General features: G+C 47.8%; 1 protein-coding gene across 1 annotated transcript in view; it reads left to right on the top strand.

Moving 5' to 3' along the window:
- Positions 1–19793, top strand: part of STRIP2 (striatin interacting protein 2) — a 54382-nt gene that overhangs the window by 12544 nt on the left and 22045 nt on the right. Inside the window, exons 3-17 of the mRNA XM_022581268.2 lie at positions 410–484; positions 1504–1638; positions 2990–3110; positions 3886–3954; positions 4152–4258; positions 4984–5111; positions 5991–6194; positions 7424–7659; positions 7911–7976; positions 8661–8724; positions 9643–9714; positions 13630–13704; positions 14379–14476; positions 14934–15060; positions 17843–17943. Of these exons, the coding sequence (XP_022436976.2) occupies positions 410–484; positions 1504–1638; positions 2990–3110; positions 3886–3954; positions 4152–4258; positions 4984–5111; positions 5991–6194; positions 7424–7659; positions 7911–7976; positions 8661–8724; positions 9643–9714; positions 13630–13704; positions 14379–14476; positions 14934–15060; positions 17843–17943 (1678 nt within the window). The remainder of the gene's footprint in view (positions 1–409; positions 485–1503; positions 1639–2989; positions 3111–3885; positions 3955–4151; positions 4259–4983; positions 5112–5990; positions 6195–7423; positions 7660–7910; positions 7977–8660; positions 8725–9642; positions 9715–13629; positions 13705–14378; positions 14477–14933; positions 15061–17842; positions 17944–19793) is intronic.

The following is a 19793-nucleotide window of genomic DNA, read 5'->3' as shown; positions in this document are numbered from 1 at the left end:
TCTTGCCTCTAAACTTCAGGAGTTGTGTTGCCCCCTTTTTCCCTAGAGACAGGATTAGTCCCAGTCTGGGTTGACAAGCAGAAGGGGTTGCAGCCCTAAGAACCAGCAGTGATGACATTCAGCCCTCTTTGTTCCAGCCCTCCTCCTGGCCCTCACCAAATGTTGGAGCCTATCTTCTCTGCTGTAGCAGCCAGCTGGCAGGAGGAGGACAGGTTTGATGGTTTAATCACCCAGGGACACAAGTGGCTATTTTTAACTGCTCTGAAAAGGAGGAAGCTGACTCTGGATTGAATTGGACACAGGAATGTGTTGGAAGCTTTAGCTCTTTCATGCCACCTTCTCCACCCCAGGCCCCTTCTATAAGGATCTGCTGAATGTTTGTGACTCTGTCCTATCTTTCCTGCCACAGAATTGTACAGCTACACTGAACACCCGGAATTCACCACTAACAGGAGGTGCTTTGAAGAAGACTTCAAGACCCAAGGTGATCCCAGACCCTTAGTCATAGAGATCTGCTTTTTCTCTCCATGATATTCAAGGCTGATCTAGAAAAAGCCTAAAATAAAGTATGATCCTTCTTCATCCTCTCCATAGCCATATAACTTCTCTATTCCTTTTTGCATATGGGACACAGAGTTTCCTATATCTCAAGTGGAGAGGTCACGGAGTGGAAGCAAGAGAAGCCTGAACTGGGTCCCTTTCCCTGATGTCAAGGGCCCAGAGAACAGAGGAATGGGGAGGTGGGGCTGGACTGGTTCCCTGCTGCCTGGTAACCCTGTGCCCAGCCTAGTCTTCGACCTTAGTTTTCAATCCCTGTCTCCAATTCTGCCTCACTCCTCATAGCATCTGGTAATAATTTCATGTGCCCACCCTGTGATCCACTCAGACCTCCATTTCCGTACTTGGTCAGTGGCAATTCAGTGGCAATTCAGTGTCCAACTCAGCAAATGTGTGGTGAGTACCCATTTTGTGCCAGAGATGCAGGAGGCAGGGGTGAAGGTGAATTTACAGTATCTTTAAAGAAATTATAGTCAGATAGCAGAGGGGAGATGTGTACGTCACAAAACTAGCTGAGGCCAAGAGGAAAATGGGAAGTGTCATTAGAGAAGTAAAACGTATCATGGGGGACAGAGCTTCTGGCTGGAGCCTTAGTGGGAAAGAGGTGATTTTGTATTGAACCTGTAAGGATGAATAGCAATTGGATACATAGGGAGATAGAGGGAACTCCTTGAGGAAAGGCAGAGAGATAGAACTGTATAGGCTGGGGAGGAGGAAGCGGAAATGGAGGGGATGTGGAGGAAGATGAGGCTCTGGAGTGGGCCAGAACATTTGGGTTTTTTACTTTTCCCATCCCTTATTCTTTCTCAGCTAAACAAGGAAAGCTTTCGAAGAGAAGAATTTATTGGGGGGCTGAGATCAGAAGTACATATGCTATCATCAGGAGCCTTTCCAGGAAGGGGAGGCAACAGCTGACACTAGATCTGTATGGCCTTCTGTTCCCAGTGCAGGGTAAGGAGTGGCTGGAGTTGGAGGAGGATGCCCAGAAGGCCTATGTGATGGGACTCCTGGACCGGCTAGAGGTGGTCAGTAGGGAACGGCGACTGAAGGTGGCCCGAGCTGTTCTCTACCTGGCCCAAGGTGAGTGGCCAGCTTTGCCAACTTGAGAGGGGTGGACACTAGAGAGAGAGAGACGGTGTTAGCAGGACTAGGATGAGGCAAGCCACACTGGGAAAGCAAGGTTCCTGCCTCTTGAGGACAGATCTTGTCATGTGCTAGAAGTAACCTTGTGCTTATGCGAAAGATGAGGAGATGATGGTAGGTACTGTTCTGGATCCCTTGGAATCGGCCTTTCTCTTTCCAGACATGCCAGGATTTCTTATAGGGTTCTTTTTTTCCTTAGCCTGGGCTGTAATCCTATGTGGAGACTAGCAAGAGGGTCACTGTGGCCAGAGCTGACAGTGTACCACCAGCTGAGCATGGAGGTTTCTTTTACCAGCTGTGGCCTGGTTCTGACACTGAGAGGAGGCAGGGAGGGTGCCACCAATTTACACGTGGACCCACTGCATTGTTTCTCATTGGCATTTAGAAGGTCCAAGCCAACATAGCAGGAGGAGTGGATGCTGTGAGTAATTTGGAGAATCAGAGCTCAATGAGATTAACTGAGGAAAGCTTCCCAGAAGAGACCTATTAGCCAGGTGTTGGAAAGAAAAATGAGCCTAGCTGGAGTAGTAAAAGAAAGCCCTGAGGTCAGAAATAAGAGGACTGTTGGCAGAACCAACTAGTTGGGAGCTAAAAAAACTGTAAAAGAAAAATCATAAATGGAGAGGAAAGAGAGTGGACATCTGGTGAAGGGACGACTGCAGTAAACAAGGCAGTGCCCAAGCCTATCTCTTGGGTCTGGCACTCTGGCCAAGTTCCAGCTGCCAGTACCTTCATCTTTTTGCCTGAGGGCTTTCTGTGCAGCCCACATGGGGCAGCCAGGAAGTGCTAGGGAATTAATGTTCTCCCCTAGTCCAGCAGCATTCCTCAGTGACTGCCAGGGGTTAGTGGATGAGCAGCTTGACCACCTCACCCCTCTTGGGTGGGATGATTCTGAGTTGTTTGTTTTATGTTTTCCAGAGCTTCTCCCCACTTGGGATTGAGCTCTTGGCTGCCTTCTCTTCCCTATCTCACTTCCCCACTTCTCTACCGATGGTTCCTGGGGTCAACTCCCAAATAAACTACTTGCACTTGAATCCTTATCTCTGGATCTTCTTCTCAGGGAACTCAAACTTAAGACAAACCAGTGATGAGCACATTGGACCTAACCCTGGAGACTGCTTCTCCTCTCCCCTGCCTCATTCCAGGAAGTTCTGGGGGGCACTTGTCCTTTGTTAACCTAATTGTTGGACAGAGTGTTGGGAGATAGTCTTCAGATCATGGGGCAGGGTGGAAAGAACTGGGATAACCCCCTCCTCCTCAACCCCTGCGGCACTGTCTGGTCCTTTAGGCACTTTTGGGGAATGTGATTCAGAAGTCGATGTACTCCACTGGTCCAGGTACAACTGCTTCCTGCTCTATCAGATGGGGACCTTCTCGGCCTTCCTGGAGCTACTCCACATGGAAATCGAGTGAGAAGCCTTAGGGGAGGGCTGGCGACCCCCTTCCTTGAAGGGTGCCTCATCTCCTATGCTGGTTCCCTCACTGTAGAGCCCTCTGTGAAAGCTGGGTCTATTCACACCTCCTCCAAAGCTCGCTGACAGTCCCCCTCCATCCAGCCATGGTCTCTGATAGTCTGTCCTGCTCCCTAAGGTTGGGCTCATCAGCAGGCTCTGCCCCACTTACAGCTTCAATCCTGGGCCTCAGGGGCCGATCCTGTATGGCTTTTGTATCCAAATACCTTCTTAGCTCAGCCTAACTGTGGACTCCATGAAGGAAGCTGTTCTACCTGAGAACATGACCCAAGATGGATGGGACCAATTCCTGTTGCTGTGCCCAGTTCTTTTCCTCATGGTTACAGCTCTAGAGGTGGCCTTATATGCTGCTACCACTATAGTGACCCCTCATATTGTCTCATGCCTATCACCCAGGAGTTTTAGTGGGGCAAATTCTGTTTATTATTCACCAAGTGTTGCTTAGCATCTGTTTTGTGTCCAGCACAGTACTAGAAACAGCGGAGATTTTAAGAGGAGCAAATATCATAGACCCTGCCCTTGCCTGTCTTCACCACAGATAAGGGTTTGTCTAGGTGGCAGGAGAATTCTATGGGCTTCTCTACCTTAGACCAGTTTCTTTAGCTACATAGCCAGGGAATGGCAGGTACTCATGTTTGTGCATATGATAAGTGTGCAACACGGAGTAAAGAGGCCTTACGGGTTCCTGTTTTCTCCCTCATCCCTGTGGCAGCAACAGCCAGGCCTGTAGCAGTGCTCTTCGGAAACCAGCCATCTCCATTGCTGATAGCACAGAGCTCCGGTGAGTGGGCCTGCCCATGGGATTGGAACAGGGGATCGTTAGCAATGGGTTACCTTTGCCCAAATTTCAGACGCACCCAGGCCACTAGAAGTTGCTAATTCCACTGGGTTGGGCCACCACAGAGACCATCCCTGAGGTCTCAGACTATAGGTTGGAAACTGCCTTGGGAACCTCTTGTGACCCTTCTATAACCTCAGGGTGCTGCTGAGTGTCATGTACCTAATGGTGGAAAATATCCGCCTGGAGCGAGAGACAGACTCCTACGGGTGGAGGACAGCCCGGGAGACCTTCCGCACTGAACTGAGTAAGAAGTGGCACTCGAGGTGCCTGTGGCAGAGGGGAGGCATAGCATCTGCCTAGGAGAGACAGACAGTTCTTCTTCTTCTTCGTCTTCTTTTTTTGTTTTTTAGAACTAACATCCCTTCTTTTAGGACAGAGATACTTTGTGGTGGGCTTGAGGGTCTGGCTTGATTGCCCCTGTGTCTATGAGCTAGGCCCAGTCATATGTCTTCTCTATATCTTGGTTTTGGTTTCCTTGGTTATAAATGGGAATAGTTATCCCTCTCCCATTCGATCACAAATCCCACATGAAAAAAATGAGTTGACTTACCTTGAAAATATGAGTTGGTATTGTCATCAGTCAGGGATAAGATATGAAGGCCTTTGGGATTTTAAAATATATACTATATTTGTTGATGTGGGAAAGTGAGTTGTGATCTACAAAATGCATTGAGTTCCTCAACCAGGGAGCATCTTTATTACCGTTGATTATCTTTATTACTGTTACTTCTAGTTTGATATCCACCCCCAAGCTTTGGGAACTATGCCATTTTAACTCCATGACCTCCCTTATCCTGCCCTCGGGGGGTTCACTCTGGGAGCTCTCTAAGCCTCCTTCTAAGGACCAAGTACTCAGATTCTTTGCGGGAAGGTGAGTGCCTTCCTCAGCGTCCAGAAACAGGGTTACAGGGACTGGGTCTCAGCTGCTTCATCCTCACTTTCTCACTTGCCTCTCTCCACAACCCCCAGGCTTCTCCATGCATAATGAGGAGCCTTTTGCCCTTCTGCTTTTCTCTATGGTCACCAAGTTCTGCAGCGGCCTGGCTCCCCACTTCCCCATAAAGAAGGTCCTGCTTCTGCTCTGGAAAGTAGTCATGGTGAGTGGCTGATTCACCCCTCTCCCATCTCATCAGATCAGCAGTGCCCTCTGCCACCTCAGTTTCTTCTAGTCTGATTCCAGGAGGCTGGAGCTAGGCAGAAGAATAGGGCAGCTGTTAGCCAGTGGAGGGACAATAAGGCTGTCCTAGAGAAATCAGATGTTCTGTTTCAGAGTAGGTTACCTATTTCTGTTGGACTGATGGGAGATGCCACTTTTTGAGTTGGGGTGTCATTGCACCTTCCCCTGATAGAGCTAATGTTTCATGGAAAGAACCCTGGCTGAGAGTTGGGAGATCTGGCCTCTGCTGATACTGAGAAACCTCGGGCAATTCTCTGTGTCTCAGTTTCTCTAGCTGTAAAATGTGAGGCTTAGTGCCTGCTCTCCATCCAGATAAAGAGAGGATTTGCTTTTAAAAAATGAAGTCCTCATAAGTGTATGGTTGCAGTTTTGTTACTAATTATTCAACCCTATCCTTCCTCTGACTGGCTGAACAACATACCCTCCAGGGCAGGCCTTGAGTGATTCTGGGGGTTATAGTATCTAGATCTGCTCCTTAAAAGGGGGTACATTTTCCTGTTTTTTTCAGTGGAGGCCCCCAGTGGTCCTTTTCCTTATTTCTGGTGATGTTTCCAGCCCTGGGTTAGTAAATAATGCTTTATCCTGACCCCTGAGCTCTGAGGGTTAGTAACCACCTCTGAGACTGGGGATGGTGACCACATTTTTTGCCTCCTCCTGTTTTATTACTTCCTAATTACGGAGGGGGTCTGAGGGGACTGGAGGTTGTGGCTCTTCCTCTCCATGCATGCTTCCCTGACCTTGCTCCCTCTGACTTCCCTCCCTTCCTCTCTTCTGTGCCCCTTTCTCGTTTAACCCTTAGTTTACCCTCGGTGGATTTGAGCAGCTGCAGGCTCTCAAAGTACAGAAGCGGGAAGAATTGGGCCTGCCTCCACTGGCTGAGGACAGTATCCAGGTGGTGAAGAGCATGCGTGCTGCCTCCCCGCCCTCTTACACTCTCGACCTGGGGGAGTCTCAGCTGGCACCACCACCCTCCAAACTGCGAGGCCGCCGTGGTTCTCGAAGGGTATGGACTAAAGCAGACAGTAGTGTTGTGACACTAGCTGGCCAAAACTCAAGATTCTAAGCAGCTCTGGATATGGTAGGAAAGAGCAGTAAATGACCCAGCTCTCCTGCCCCTGACTGGCCCTGAGACCAACCTGAAATCTTGGAGTCTATACTTCAGCCTCTATTCCCGAGCCCTGACAGGGTCCTGGGCTGTCAAGATGTAACATTGTGATATCACATCATAGACCCATGTCTTGCTAAGGATCATTGGCCTAGACCTCAGTGCCTGGAGTTCCCTAGCACCCTGAACAACAGTTGGGGTATAATCCTGGGCATAGGTACCTGGTTGAGGCACTTTATCATTGTCTTCGCAGTAAGATTTACTCTGAGCCAGCCATGCTCTTATCTGGCCTTGGAACCAGAGGCTTACACTTACAAGATGACTGGTTAGGGTTCTATAGTCTGCATCCCTAGAAAGGTCACAGTGACAAGTTGCACTGAGAGCTGACCATGCTCCCATGAACTTACCTGCCTGATCTACTTGAGTTCACCGGCTACAGGTGACAGGCTCAGACAGTCACACTCAGTAATCTAGTCTACATTATCTGCAATGTGAATTTTTTTAACCTTTATTTTTTTGTTTTATAAAGTAATGCTTACTCATTATAGAAAATTTAGAGCAAATATAAAAATGTGAAGAAGGGAGAAAAAAAAGTCACCCACAATCTTAACAACCAGAGACAATCACTGTTAACTTTTTGGCCTATTTCTGTCCAATCTTTTTTTCTTTCTGTGACAAGATTTAAAATTCCAGACTTGCTTCCCTCTGCCTAGCAGCAAGCTTCTGTCCTCCTCTTCCTCAGCCAGCCAGCTGGTGTATGCTCACAGAAGGCAAACTAATTGAATGTTCACCTAAGTAGAGCATAATTAGGAAGGAAAGTGCTGGCAAAAAAAAAAGGCACCAGTGCTTTCTGAAAGCTAAGTAACTGTGACTTTGGGATTATCAATGCTCTGTTTCCCAGCCATTGGCGTGGTTGTGTGAGAGCTGCTTGTCCTGGAATTGGGCCTGGTGGGCACAGTAGGGTTGAGATGGGAAGGAAAAGGTCTCACTAGAGATGGGTTCTTACTTCCATGTTCCCTGAAGTCTAGCAGCCTGTGGGTTGGGGTGGTCTTAGACAAGGATGCCCAGGGTGAGATCTCTGCACACCTTCCCTCTCTCCTTCCACCTACTCCCCTCCAACCCCCCAGCAACTCCTTACTAAGCAGGACAGCTTGGACATCTACAACGAAAGAGATCTCTTTAAGACTGAGGAACCAGCCACAGAGGAGGAAGAGGAGTCTGCTGGCGATGGAGAGCGTACCTTGGATGGAGAGTTAGACTTGCTAGAGCAGGACCCTCTAGTACCACCTCCACCCTCACAGGCACCCCTCTCTGCTGAGCGGGTGGCCTTTCCCAAGGGCCTACCATGGACCCCAAAGGTCAGGTAGGTTTGATAACACCAAGCACCCTGAGCTTCGGGGTTTCAGTCACTGGAGGCCCAGGGTGGAGTGGTCTATGTATTCAAGGCTCAATAAGCTGGTCTGGGAGTCGGAACTCCTGGGTTTGAAGTTCCCTGCTGTCTTCCCTTACTGTTCCAGTTCTCCAACTGGAGGAGTAGGAGCCCAGTAAGGGTCCTTCTCTCAAGGTTTGCTTTTCTTCCCTTCTCTGGGATTTGTCTCTCCACTGTCCTCTCAGACAGAAGGACATTGAACACTTCTTGGAGATGAGCAGGAACAAGTTCATCGGATTCACTCTGGGGCAGTAAGTGACTGGATGGTCAGAACTGGCTATAGAGTGGTTTTTAGAGGGCCACGGGAGTGGGTGGCCTAGAGTGAGAGATGTTGCCTGGTCGTGATTATACAACCCAGAGCCATGGGCAGCTCCCAGTGACTGCTTTGGGTTCTTGCCATGGAGTTTTTTCCTTCCAGTTTCCTAGAACTTTTATGTTCTCATCCAGGTGTAGGACCTTGAGCAACAAGTCATTTTCCTCTTGAACATCAATTTCCTTGTCAGTGTTATTAGATGGTCCCTGCAAGCCCTTCTGTAATGGGCCAGAATTCTGTGAAGAAGTGACATGGTTGGAACAGATCTTTCCCCATTCCCCCACCCTCTTGAATCCTCACTCGTCACTACAAAACCTGAGAAACCATTGTTACTACCGTTTCACTGTCAAAAGTGTTGGGCAACATGCCCTTTTAAGTAGGAACCTGCTCCCAGACAAAGTGAGTCCCCAAAAGTCTATACAGAAATCCTAATTTTCAGGGACACTTCCCTGTACCATTATTCTTTTTGTGTCCTGAAGCAATGATGGGGGACCTGGTAACTTGCAGAGAAAGATCCAGGGTACCAGATGGTGAAAGTGGCATGGTCCACGTGACTCCAGGGGGTATTGGTAACTCTCTCTGCTTTTGACCCTTATGATCTGGTGTGTCTTGCATTTCACAGGGACACAGATACCTTGGTTGGATTACCCAGGCCCATCCATGAGAGTGTGAAGACCCTCAAGCAGGTGACCAGGGTGGGCTCTCAGTCTTCAGGGATAGGGAGCCATCAAGGGAAGTTGGATGACTAGGGTCCTGGGTCCTGGGTGGTGCTCTTCCACCAGACACGTTCTGAACCTGTTATTCTGTACTTCCTCTGCAGGCATTTTGGCCAAAGAGGTAAAAAATCAGGTCTCTCCGTACCTACTCAGTGTCCTACGTTTAGATAGATGAACAAGTTCTCCTTTCTTCCTCTCATTCCTTTTCCCTCCTCCCACCCTTCTCTCTCTTCCCACTTATTGCTTCCTTTCCTTTCCTTCTCTTTCCTTAGAGGATCACTAACTTCCACAGGCCCGGGATTGAGTAGCAGTCTGCTCTGTATCCAAAGTGTGTGTGTGCAGGAGTAAGAGTAGTCATTCCTTGCACAGACCTTGATCCCCACCCCACCCCATCATCATCACTCTGTACACACACGGATACACATACAGGCACATGCAGCAAAACTCTCAGGGCAGTGGTCCAGGGGCAAGGGCCTATTCTTGGCTTCCCCTCGCACAATTTTTTGGTTTTTTTTGAAAGGCTGCGCCATGCGACATGCAGGATCTTAGTTCCCCAACCAGGGATCGAACCCGTGCCCCCTGCGTTGGGAGCACGGAGACTTAACCACTGGACCGCCAGGGAAGTCCCTCCCCTTGCACTTTGGTTGAAGGTAAATGCTAAGGTGTTTGCGCCCTTCAAACATGGAAATATGGAATAAACACTGTATTGAAGCACTTTGCTGCTGTTCATGATGCAAAGGTAAATAAGGCTCCTGCCTTCAAAGGGTGCGTAGTGTATTTGGGCTGACAGACCCATAAACAGGACATTTCCTTGTCATTGGGGAAATGATCACTGGTACACATGTGATCGAGGCCCTCAGCCCCTTATTGACGTCTTATGTTTCCCAGCACAAGTACATCTCCATCGCAGATGTTCAGATCAAGAATGAGGAGGAGCTAGAGAAGTGCCCCATGTCTTTGGTGAGTCAAGGGGAATCCTGCACAGGAGGACATCTGTCTGCAGTGCTGTCGCATAACTCGCGTGCATGCTGTTGGACTCTTACTGTATGCTAGGCAAAGCAAAGTCTCTACTTTCACGATACATTAAAGTTGGAGAAAAACGATAAGTAATTAAGGAAACGAGAAGACTTTCAGAGAATGGTAGATATGGTTAAGAAAATTTAAATAGGGTGACATATCATGTAGTAGACTATTTTAGATTGGGCAATCAGGGTATGTAGACCTCTGAGAAGGTGATAATTACCTAAGATCTGAGGTATAAGAAGGAGCTGGCCGTAAGAACATCAGGGGAAAGAGCATTCGAAGCAGAGCGAACAGACTTATTAAAAAGGTGAGAGCAAGCTCAGAATGTTAGAGGTAGTGGATGAAGGCTAGTGTGGCTGGAGCACAGTGGGGAGGGGGAAGGTTGTCTGAGATGGGGTCAGAGAGGTGGCCTGGGGCCACTTTACACAGGACATTTAAGCGAAGATAGGGAGCTTGAAGTTGATTCAAGTGACAAAGGGAAGCCTTTGGAGATTTTAAACCGGGGAGTGACATGATCTATCTTTTTATAATAAAAACCATTGGCTACTTTGTAAAGGCTGGATGAGGAAAGAGTGGAAGCAGGGAGGTTGGGAAGCTCTTAAAATAGTCAAGGTGAGAGATGATGGTGTTTTAGATGGCGGTAGGAAGTGTGGAGATAGGGAGAAGTGGATGAATTTGGTTTATATTTTGGAGGTACAGCTGACAGGAGTTGCAGTTCAATTGGCTGTGGATAGAGAGACATAAAGGGCAATCAAGAATAAGTACCATTTGTCAAGATGAGGAGTTCTGTTTTTTTGTTTTTGTGTTTTTAATTAATTTATTTTTATTTCTGGCTGCGTTGGGTCTTCATTGCTGCGCGCAGGCTTTCTCTAGCTGCGGCAAGCGGGGGCTGCTCTTCATTGCGGTGCGCGGGCTTCTCATTGTGGCAGCTTCTCTTGTTGCAGAGTGCGGGCTCAGTAGTTGTGGCGCACGGGCTTAGCTGCTCCGCGGCATGTGGGATCTTCCCATACCAGGGCTCGAACCCGTGTCCCCTGCATTGGCAGGCAGATTCTTAACCACTGTGCCACCAGGGAAGCCCTGTTTTTTGGGTTTTTTTAATGTGTTTTTGCCCCCCTGTTTTTCTTTTTCTTTCATTTCTTTTCTTTTTTGTGGTTGAGGGCACCGTGCTGTGCGGCTTGCAGTATCTTAGTTCCCCAACCAGGGACTGAACCCTGGTCCCACAGCAGTGATAGTATGGAGTCCTAACCACTGGACTGCCAGGGAATTCCTAGGAGTTCTGTCTTATCAAGGGTTCTATTTTGGTTGTACTAAGATTTAGATGTCCATTAGACACCCATGCAGAGCAGCCAAGCAATTAGGTATATGGGTCTAGAGTTCTAGAGAGAGGACTGACTTAGGGAAATAAATTTGGGAACTGCTGACTCATGGGCAGTGTTAAAAGCCATCGAACTGGCTGAGATAACCTGAGGAGGGAGTAAAGATAGAGAGAGAATGGAACCCAGGACAAAGCCCTGGGGCACACCAATATGTCAAGGATGGGATGATTCAGGAAAGGAGCCAAAAAAAAGAAAAACCCTCACTGAGGTGGGAGGAAATCCAGGAGATTGTGATGCCATAAAAGCTAAGCAAAGAAAGTCTTTCAAGGCTTCCCTGGTGGCGCAGTGGTTGAGAATCCGCCTGCCAATGCAGGGGTCACGTTAGATCCCTGGTCCAGGAAGATCCCACATGCTGTGGAGCAACTAAGCCCGTGCGCCGCAACTACTGAGCCTGCTCTCTAGAGCCCGTGAGCCACAACTACTGAAGCCCGCGTGCTTAGAGCCCGTACTCTGCAACAAGAGAAGCCACCACAATGAGAAGCCTGTGCACCGCAATGAAGAGTAGCCCCCGCTCACCGCAACTAGAGAAAGCCTGCGCGCAGCAACGAAGACCCAACACAGCCAAAAAAAATAAATAAATTTATTTTTTAAAAAAAGAAAGTCTTTCAAGAAGAAGGGGGTGATCAGCTATGTTAAACGTTGCTAATAAATGGTGCTTGATAAGACCTGAGGTGCCCATTGACTTTGGCAACATAGAGATAACTGGTGACCTTGATAAGAGCAACCTCAAGTGAAGTGGTGGGACCGGAAGCCTAGTTGGAGTGTATTGAAAAGGGAATGTAAAGAAAGGAGGTAGACTTAGTCAACATAGACAAACCACGTAGAAGTTCTGTTGTGAAAAGGAAGGTAGAAATGGGGTGGTAGCACAAGGAGGATGTGGGTCAAGGGAATGTTTTATAGCTAGGAGATACTGGAGTGTGTTTATGTCCTAAAAGGGTTGATCCAGGAGAAAGGAGAATTATAGAACTGATGCATTCGATAAAGCAAAAGGGTGTGAGCACCAGCGGAGGGTAGCCTTTGATAGGAGCACGGGTGGTTCATCCTTCATGTCAAGAAGGAAGGTAGAGACTCTCTGATAGATCTGGTGTTGAGAAAATGAGGCTGTGCCTGTCTGATTGCTTCTGTTTTGTCCGTGAAGTGAGAGGTAGGGTCAGCAACTGTTGAGGGGCTGTGGGATGAGGGGATTAGTTTGAAGAGAGGGGAGAACGTATGAAATAGGCCTTTTAGAGAACAGCAAGGCAAACATGCAGGATTGCCAGGGTTATTATCCATTTAAGCAGCAGAATAGAAGGGGCCTGGTTACTCCTCCTTGCCTCAGGGTCTCATGGCAGTGACCCTTATCCTGTAATAGAGCGACCTGGGGGTGGAGGAAGGACTGCACTGGCCAAAGATGACAGTGGCCTGAGTAGCCTCTTGATAAAGGGCTACTCTGATAAAGGGCTTAAGTGGGGTCATCACAAGGACAGAGCTGTGCATGAGGAGCCTGGTCAGAAAGGAGGAAGGGATGTTGTAGAGGGTAGTGGAGAAGGGAAGAAAATAGTTTCCACCTAAAATTTTCCCTGCTAATACCCCTTCCTGCCTCTCCAGGCCTTTATTAACCCTCTCTGTTGAGTCACCTACCTCTCCTTTCTGACTTTAGAGCAGCCCAGAGCTCTCAGATGGCCTCAGATTGACACCATAGGAAGTGCCTCTGTGTGGGGTATCAGTTCCAGTGTCCCAGGCGTACCTGTGGCCTGAGCTAAGCCCAAGTATGTCCAGCAAAGCAGTAGTCTGAGCCAACTCCTTGGTGGGAGTTCTTTTTTTTTTTCTTTTAATAAATTTATTTATTTATTTATTTTTGGCTGCATTTTTCGTTGCTGCCCGTGGGCTTTCTCTAGTTGCGGTGAGCGGGGGCTACTCTTCGTTGTGGTGAGCAGGAGCTACTCTTCGTTGCGGTGCACAGGCTTCTCATTGTGGTGGCTTCTCGTTGCAGAGCACGGGCTCTAGGCATACAGGCTCAGTAGTTGTGGCACACAGGCTCTAGAGCACAGGCTCAGTAGTTGTGGTGCACGGGCATAGCTGCTCCGCGGCATGTGGGATCTTCCCAGTCCAGGGCTCGAACCCGTGTCCCCTGCATTGGCAGGTGGATTCTTAACCACTGCGTTGCTGGGAGTTCTGACTCCTGACCTAGCAAGAGTGACATAGAAAGAATTCTGGATTGATTCCAGATGACAGGACAACCAAAATCATAGATTCTCAGGGCTGGAAGAGCCCTCAGAGGTCATCCAGACCAGCCCGCTGATCCTAGAAAGAGGAAATTAGGTCTCAGAGAGGGAAAGTAACTTACCCAAGGTCCTACAATGAATCATTAACACAGCTAGGGTAGGAATCCTGATCTGACTCTCAGATCTTTTCCTGCCACCCTCCACCACCAAGGAAACATAGGTTTTGGTCAACTGGAAAATGGCCTGGGCAAACTGTATGTTTCTTGCCATAGGGGGAAGAGGTAGTACCAGAGACGCCATGTGAAATCCTCTACCAGGGCATGCTGTATAGCCTCCCCCAGTACATGGTAAGGAGATGGCTGGGCCAGAGTTTCCCTTCTCAGCTGTGAGGAATAGAGAGCTGAGAGCCCTCTTAAGCTGAACCATCTGTCATTTGAGCTTGCTTCCTGAGCCTTCACCCTTCAGGCAAGGCATTCCCTGAGCTTTCCTCAGGGCTCCTCCCAGAGGAAGAAGGACTTGGCTATATTCCCAAGTCCTTCTTTGCGAGGGGTGGAGAATGAGGTGGGTCCCTGCAGGATGCATAGGGGGCCCTCCTCCTAAGTAAGTGCCTTAGTCCCCCTGAGGTCTGCCGTGGCCTCTGGTGTCCTAGTTGGCCTCAGGCTATGATGGTGAGGACGCTGATGGTCTGAGGTAGAGGAAGGAAAACGGTTGGGGAGGGAGATCTTGCTTATACTTCCCACCTAATTTCTAGGCATTGCCCCTCTCACTCTGTTCCTTCAGTCCTCTTTGGAAAGAGCAGTCTTGAAGCAGGACAGCCCATAAGCTCCCTTCTGGCTCCTTAGCCTCACAGGCAAGCCTGTCAGGACAGGGCACCTGTTTGCCCTTCTGGAGGCTGGGCAGATTTGGTTATTGAGGGAAGAACTTAGAGAAAGGCTTTAAAACATTTCTCTTAGGGCTGTTGAATTGTGGAAGAATAACCTTGTTGAATGGGGGGGGGATTTCCTCATTTTCTACCTCCCAGATTGCTCTACTTAAGATTCTACTGGCTGCAGCCCCTACATCCAAGGCTAAGACAGACTCTATCAACATCCTGGCAGATGTCCTGCCTGAGGAGATGCCGTGAGTGCTTCAACTGGGGCAGCTGCTAAATATTAGCTACCTTGTCTGCAGGGTCTCTTTAGTCCCCACCTCACCTTGTTAACACTTACAGGGATTGTCTCCAAAGAGATCTCCTCTCTGCCACCAGTAGCCCTTTCCACTGCAGTGCTCTCTGCTCTGCTCTTTTCAGCTCAGAATTGAGAGTCTGGAGGGTAACATCAGTGCCAGTTACTGGCTGCACATGTATGTGGGTGGACATTGCCAAGGGATGAGCTTGCCAAAGGAGAGAGAAACAAAGAGATGAGAGGAGCTTTTCTCCTGACTCATAAGTGGGAACTCTGGAGGTTTCCCTAGGACAGTTCAGGTTTCTGAAGTTCTGGCTCTCTTGTGTTTATTGTATCTGACCCAAATACCTGGGTCCTCGTAGGCCTTGCTCTAAGGTCACCCTCTGCACTGACTCTTCCTTTCCCCGTTGTAGCATCACTGTTCTCCAGAGCATGAAGTTGGGCATTGATGTGAACAGGCACAAGGAGATCATTGTAAAGAGTATCTCTGCCCTGCTCCTGCTACTCCTCAAACACTTCAAACTGAATCATATCTACCAGGTGAGCAGCTTAGAGCGCTTCTCCACATGTCTCAGGTGTCCTCCATGTCCTGTCTCCCAAAGGAGGAACGAAAGGGCCTTTGAGGTCCAGCTAAGCATCTTTCAGCCTTTCCTTTGTCTCACGGAATCCAGATACCTGTTGCACAAGCTTGGGGTGGGAAGTGGGGAATTGTCCTAGAAAGTTGCAAATGTCTGTGTCCTTTGAACATTATCCAGCGGTTGTGCATAGGAATCCCTAGCTTCTTGGGAATATGCCCTGCCAGCTTTGAAGCAATGGACGACAGGATTCAAGCATGCCACAAAAAGGGGAAGTGGGGGAGTGCTGAGCATACTTTTCTATATGTGAAGCACTTTTTTTTTTTTAATTTATTTACTTTTTTTATTTTTGGCTGCGTTGGGTATTCGTTGCTGCTCGCAGGCTTTCTCTAGTTGTGGTGAGCGGGGGCTACTCTTCGTTGCTGCGCGTGGGCTTCTCCTGTTGCAGAGCATGGGCTCTAGGCGCGCGGGCTTAGTTGCTCTGCGGCATGTGGGATCTTCCTGGACCAGAACTTAAACCCTTGTCCCCTGCAATGGCAGGCAGATTTTTAACCACTGCGCCACCAGGGAAGTCCCGTGAAGCACTTCTCTAACATTTGAGATGTAATTCTATATAAGACACACTTCTGGCTGTTAAGGGCTTTGAAGTTTTGTAAAGGATACAGATGTATAAATAGCCAATTATGGCGTGATAAGTGCAGTTATACAGGTAAGCATTGGCTGCTATGGAAACACCTAATCCAACCTGAGGTGGAGAAGATGTGACTTCTAACCTGAGTCCTAAAGAAACAGATGTTAGCCAGGATATGGGAGTTGTCAGGGAAAGGTAGCAGGAAGCATTTCAAGCAGAAAAGCTAATTTGTGAAAGTCCAGAAGGGAGAGAGCAGAGTACCTTGGAAACTAATTAAATGTTGCTGGAGTTCTGCCTGGAGTGGAGGGAGTGGGGATGTCTGGTGATACATGAAGCTGGAGGGGATGGCAGGGAGCAGATCATAATACATATGCTAGCACACAGTTTTGAGTACTTACAATGTGGCCAGCACTCTGTTAGGTTCATGTAAGATCTCTTTTAATTCTCTCAACCCTACGAGTTGGGTCTTATTTTATTCCACTGAGGCTAAAAAAGGTTAAGAACCTGCTTCCCTATGAAAGCACTGTTTCCCATGCTAAAAAGTTTGGACTTGGTGCTATGGGTGTTGCCAGGATATAGGAGAACATGAGGGCAGTGAATGGATGTTCTCTGTGGTGAGACATGGAGAGGAGAGGGAGCCTTCTCATTCCTGCACAGGGCCTCTGCCTCATTTTCCTCCTAAGGAGTCAGAACCAAGCTTGCTGGTAGAAGAGCAGGACCTCAGAGTGCAGGGAAGCCCCTCCAGGGTATGTGTCCGTGGCAGGTTTGACTGTACAACCAGGATATTTCTCCACTTTCGTACATTCAGAGACATCTTTGGGTGTGTTAGGTGCCCTGAGTACTCACACTTATTCTGCCAGTGTTTGCTGAGCAGCAGCAGCGCTGGAAGAAGTAGGGATGGATGAGAAACAGTGCTCCTAGTAGAAAGAGAACTGTGTATGTGTGCTTCTGTCTGCTTCTTTTGGTGGGCAATATGTGGATCAGCAGCCAGACAGGTGGGTGGCATGATGGGTCTTGCCCTGGTCAGTGCATCCTGACAAGGCTACAGACATGTCTCAAACTGAAAAATGTTTTCCATCACTTGATAGTAGGTATGCATTGGCTTCTCCATCTGAGGCTTTGGAAAATACCCTGGGTCAGCTGCCAGGGAGAAAGTATTAAGGCAGAAGAGAGAAATGGGCAACACAACCTGACTCCCCACTGCTAACCACACACCTGAGCAAAGGGCAGCTTAGCTTGCTGCCATGGCTATTTCTAGGTGATCAGGAAGAGCTAAGGGATTTAAAACACTACAGTTTTCTGCTTTTTCAACCCAGTTTCTACACTTCCCAGCAGTCTAGGTTCTGGATCTGGAGACAAACTGTGTCTGATGTTCCTCTGTGTATCATGGGCAAAATCCAGGCGACACAACTCCATGACACTGCCCCAATAGGTCTTCCTGGATGCAAACCCCATCCAGATTCAAGAGAGCAAAATGTAGCCCTATGTTCTGGTGTTCAGCCCATCAAAAAGATCTTGGACTTATTCTCAGTGTAGTATCTGTGGACTGAAGGACTCTTGTTGATTCATTCATTAAAATACTGATATTCTAAGTATGGGGGCTAATATAGTGAACCAGACTCACGCTGGAGCCCACATTCCAGTGGTTCATTTGGTTACTGTGTGCCGTATCCATCCTGACTGAGTGATGCCAGCAGTTGCTGGGCTGCACCTGTTCCTGCTATATCAATCACAGTTGAAACCCTATGAGCCAGAGCTTTGGTATGGAAGACAACTCCCTCAGGGAGCCTTCCTTTCCTGTAGAGCTTAGGAACAAATCTCACAGCAATTCTTTCTATTTATCTGGAGTGGGATTTTCTCTCTGGCTTGTTTATGTTTTGTGCTTTTGGTCAGGTGCTTGCAACATACACACACTGCAGATTGTCCCCTCCTCTGTAGGATGGGCTGGCTGAAGGTGGTTCTTCCCACTTCCCAGACAGGAAGACTGATAACACAAGTGGACAGTGGATATTCTTAGGAATGGATATTAGAATTGTACTTGCCTCTTTTTTTTTTCATACAGACCTTCTATTCTCCCCCAAATAAGCATCCTTTCTGCTTTGATCTTTTAATTCAGTTTGAATATGTATCACAACATTTGGTATTTGCCAACTGCATTCCATTGATCCTGAAGTTCTTCAATCAAAATATCTTGTCCTACATCACCGCCAAAAACAGGTAAGAACTCTGGACAGGTTTATTTCAAAGGGATATTTGGGATGGTTGAGAAGTTACATCGTCTCAGAGCCGACTTTCTGTTCTCCTGGTGTCCCTGGTCCTTTCTATCTTAGAGCTGTCACTGTCAAATTTAATTTCCTTGAAGTGCTACTGGTGGGGTGTATGGTTTGGCCTCTTCACAAAGATATTTGTATTTTAATAGTTTTGAAAACTGAAAATGCCATGACTCAAAGAAATGAAACTGCAACGATGAAATTTCAGCCCTGTGGCAGAAGGATCCAGAAAATATTTTTTTGTGAAGCATCCTACTTGTCTGGTCAGCCCTAATTTTAGTATAAATCATAAGTTGGATCAATCACACTACTTTGTAAAGTGTTATACAGAATTTGTAACTAAAGATAAATAATAGAACCTTACTTAGATCAATTTGTAGTTTAAAAAAATACAGGATATTCACATCCATTATTTCATTTAATCTCCTCAGTAGTGCTGAGACATACCACAATAAGTTTTATTCCCATTTCACCAATTAGGAAACGAATTCAGAGAGGTTAATTGACTTACTTAAGGATAACATGCTAGTGAGACCCCTTAAGTAAGCAGCAGAGGCAGGGTTAAAGCATAAATTGCTTTCTGATCACAGTTGCTATGGATTGCTCCAGCCAAGTGGGGACTTGGGAGGTTAACAGAGTAGATCCTTGTTCCTCAGTTTGCTACTTACACAAAAACTAGAAGCATGATAATCAGTAGAGTTGACCAGAAGTGCTTTACCAGAGGCAAAGTTCGTAAAGTAGAAGAAGGCTGACCTGACACTTGAGATGACTGGAGAGGGGCTAGGAGATATTGCCCCACCAGTCTGTCAGCACGGCCAGAAACTCCACCCTGGAGAGGCAGCCTACTTATATGTAGTTTAAAACACCCAAACAGAACCTGAAGTCACGGGACCTGGATTCCTGACCTGGATCTGCCACTTGCTAGCTGTGTCATCTCAAGTGTAAGACACTTTGTTTCTCTGAGACACAGTATTTTCATCTTTAAAATGAGAATAATACCTAGTCTGACTATATCATAGAGCTTTTATAAGCATTAGTTAAGATAAACATAGATGAGAGTGCTTTACTTTTCCTGTTTGGAGGAAGCCTTGGAGAATGGGTTTTTCCTAACTGCAGAGAGACTTGGGCACCACCCCCCTTAAAAATGGCACTTATGGGAATTCCCTGGCCAGTGGTTAGGACTCTGCACTTTCACTCCGAGGGCCCGGGTTTGATCCCTGGTCAGGGAACTAAGATCCCACAAGCCGCGTGGCACGGCCAGAAAAAAAAGACACTTAAGACATACTAGTTGGGTTACCGGGGAAAATGAAAGTGTAGGTCGGGCTGGGTAAGGGTCACAGCTTCATGAAGGTACCTGTGTGTATCAGTCAACCCTCTTAGTGATAAGGAACCAAAAAGAGCTGGACCTGGCTCACACAGAATGGGAATTTGTTAGGAGAAAATGGGCAGTATATCATCTCGAGGAACCTAGGACGGAGATGCAGCTCTGGACCTCAGGGTTGGTCTGTAGCATAAGGAGCCCAGGAAGCTCTCCACCTCCATCTATGGCCACCAAGCCTCTGTACCTCCACTCCAGTTTTTCCTCTCTCATTGACAAATAGTTTTGTCTGCTTCCTAGGCCACTTAGTGAAATATGCCCACATGAACTAAACATATTCCTGTGCCACTTCAGAGGTTGAATTGGCTCTCAAGCCCTGTTCCACATTCCCAGGGTTAGAGGCCCACCCTTGGATCAATCAACTGTGACTGGGGAGTGGGGTTCACGAACTAAATGCCCCCTGTACCATGGGCCTAGAA

The sequence above is a fragment of the Delphinapterus leucas genome, chromosome 9 (genome assembly GCF_059928025.1).
Source record: "Delphinapterus leucas isolate spDelLeu-1000000601 "Yukka" chromosome 9, BTC_Dleu_Yukka2, whole genome shotgun sequence".
In the NCBI taxonomy this organism is placed as follows: domain Eukaryota; kingdom Metazoa; phylum Chordata; class Mammalia; order Artiodactyla; family Monodontidae; genus Delphinapterus; species Delphinapterus leucas.
Note: the sequence above shows the minus strand (reverse complement) of the source record. Positions and strands in the feature narration are given on the sequence as shown.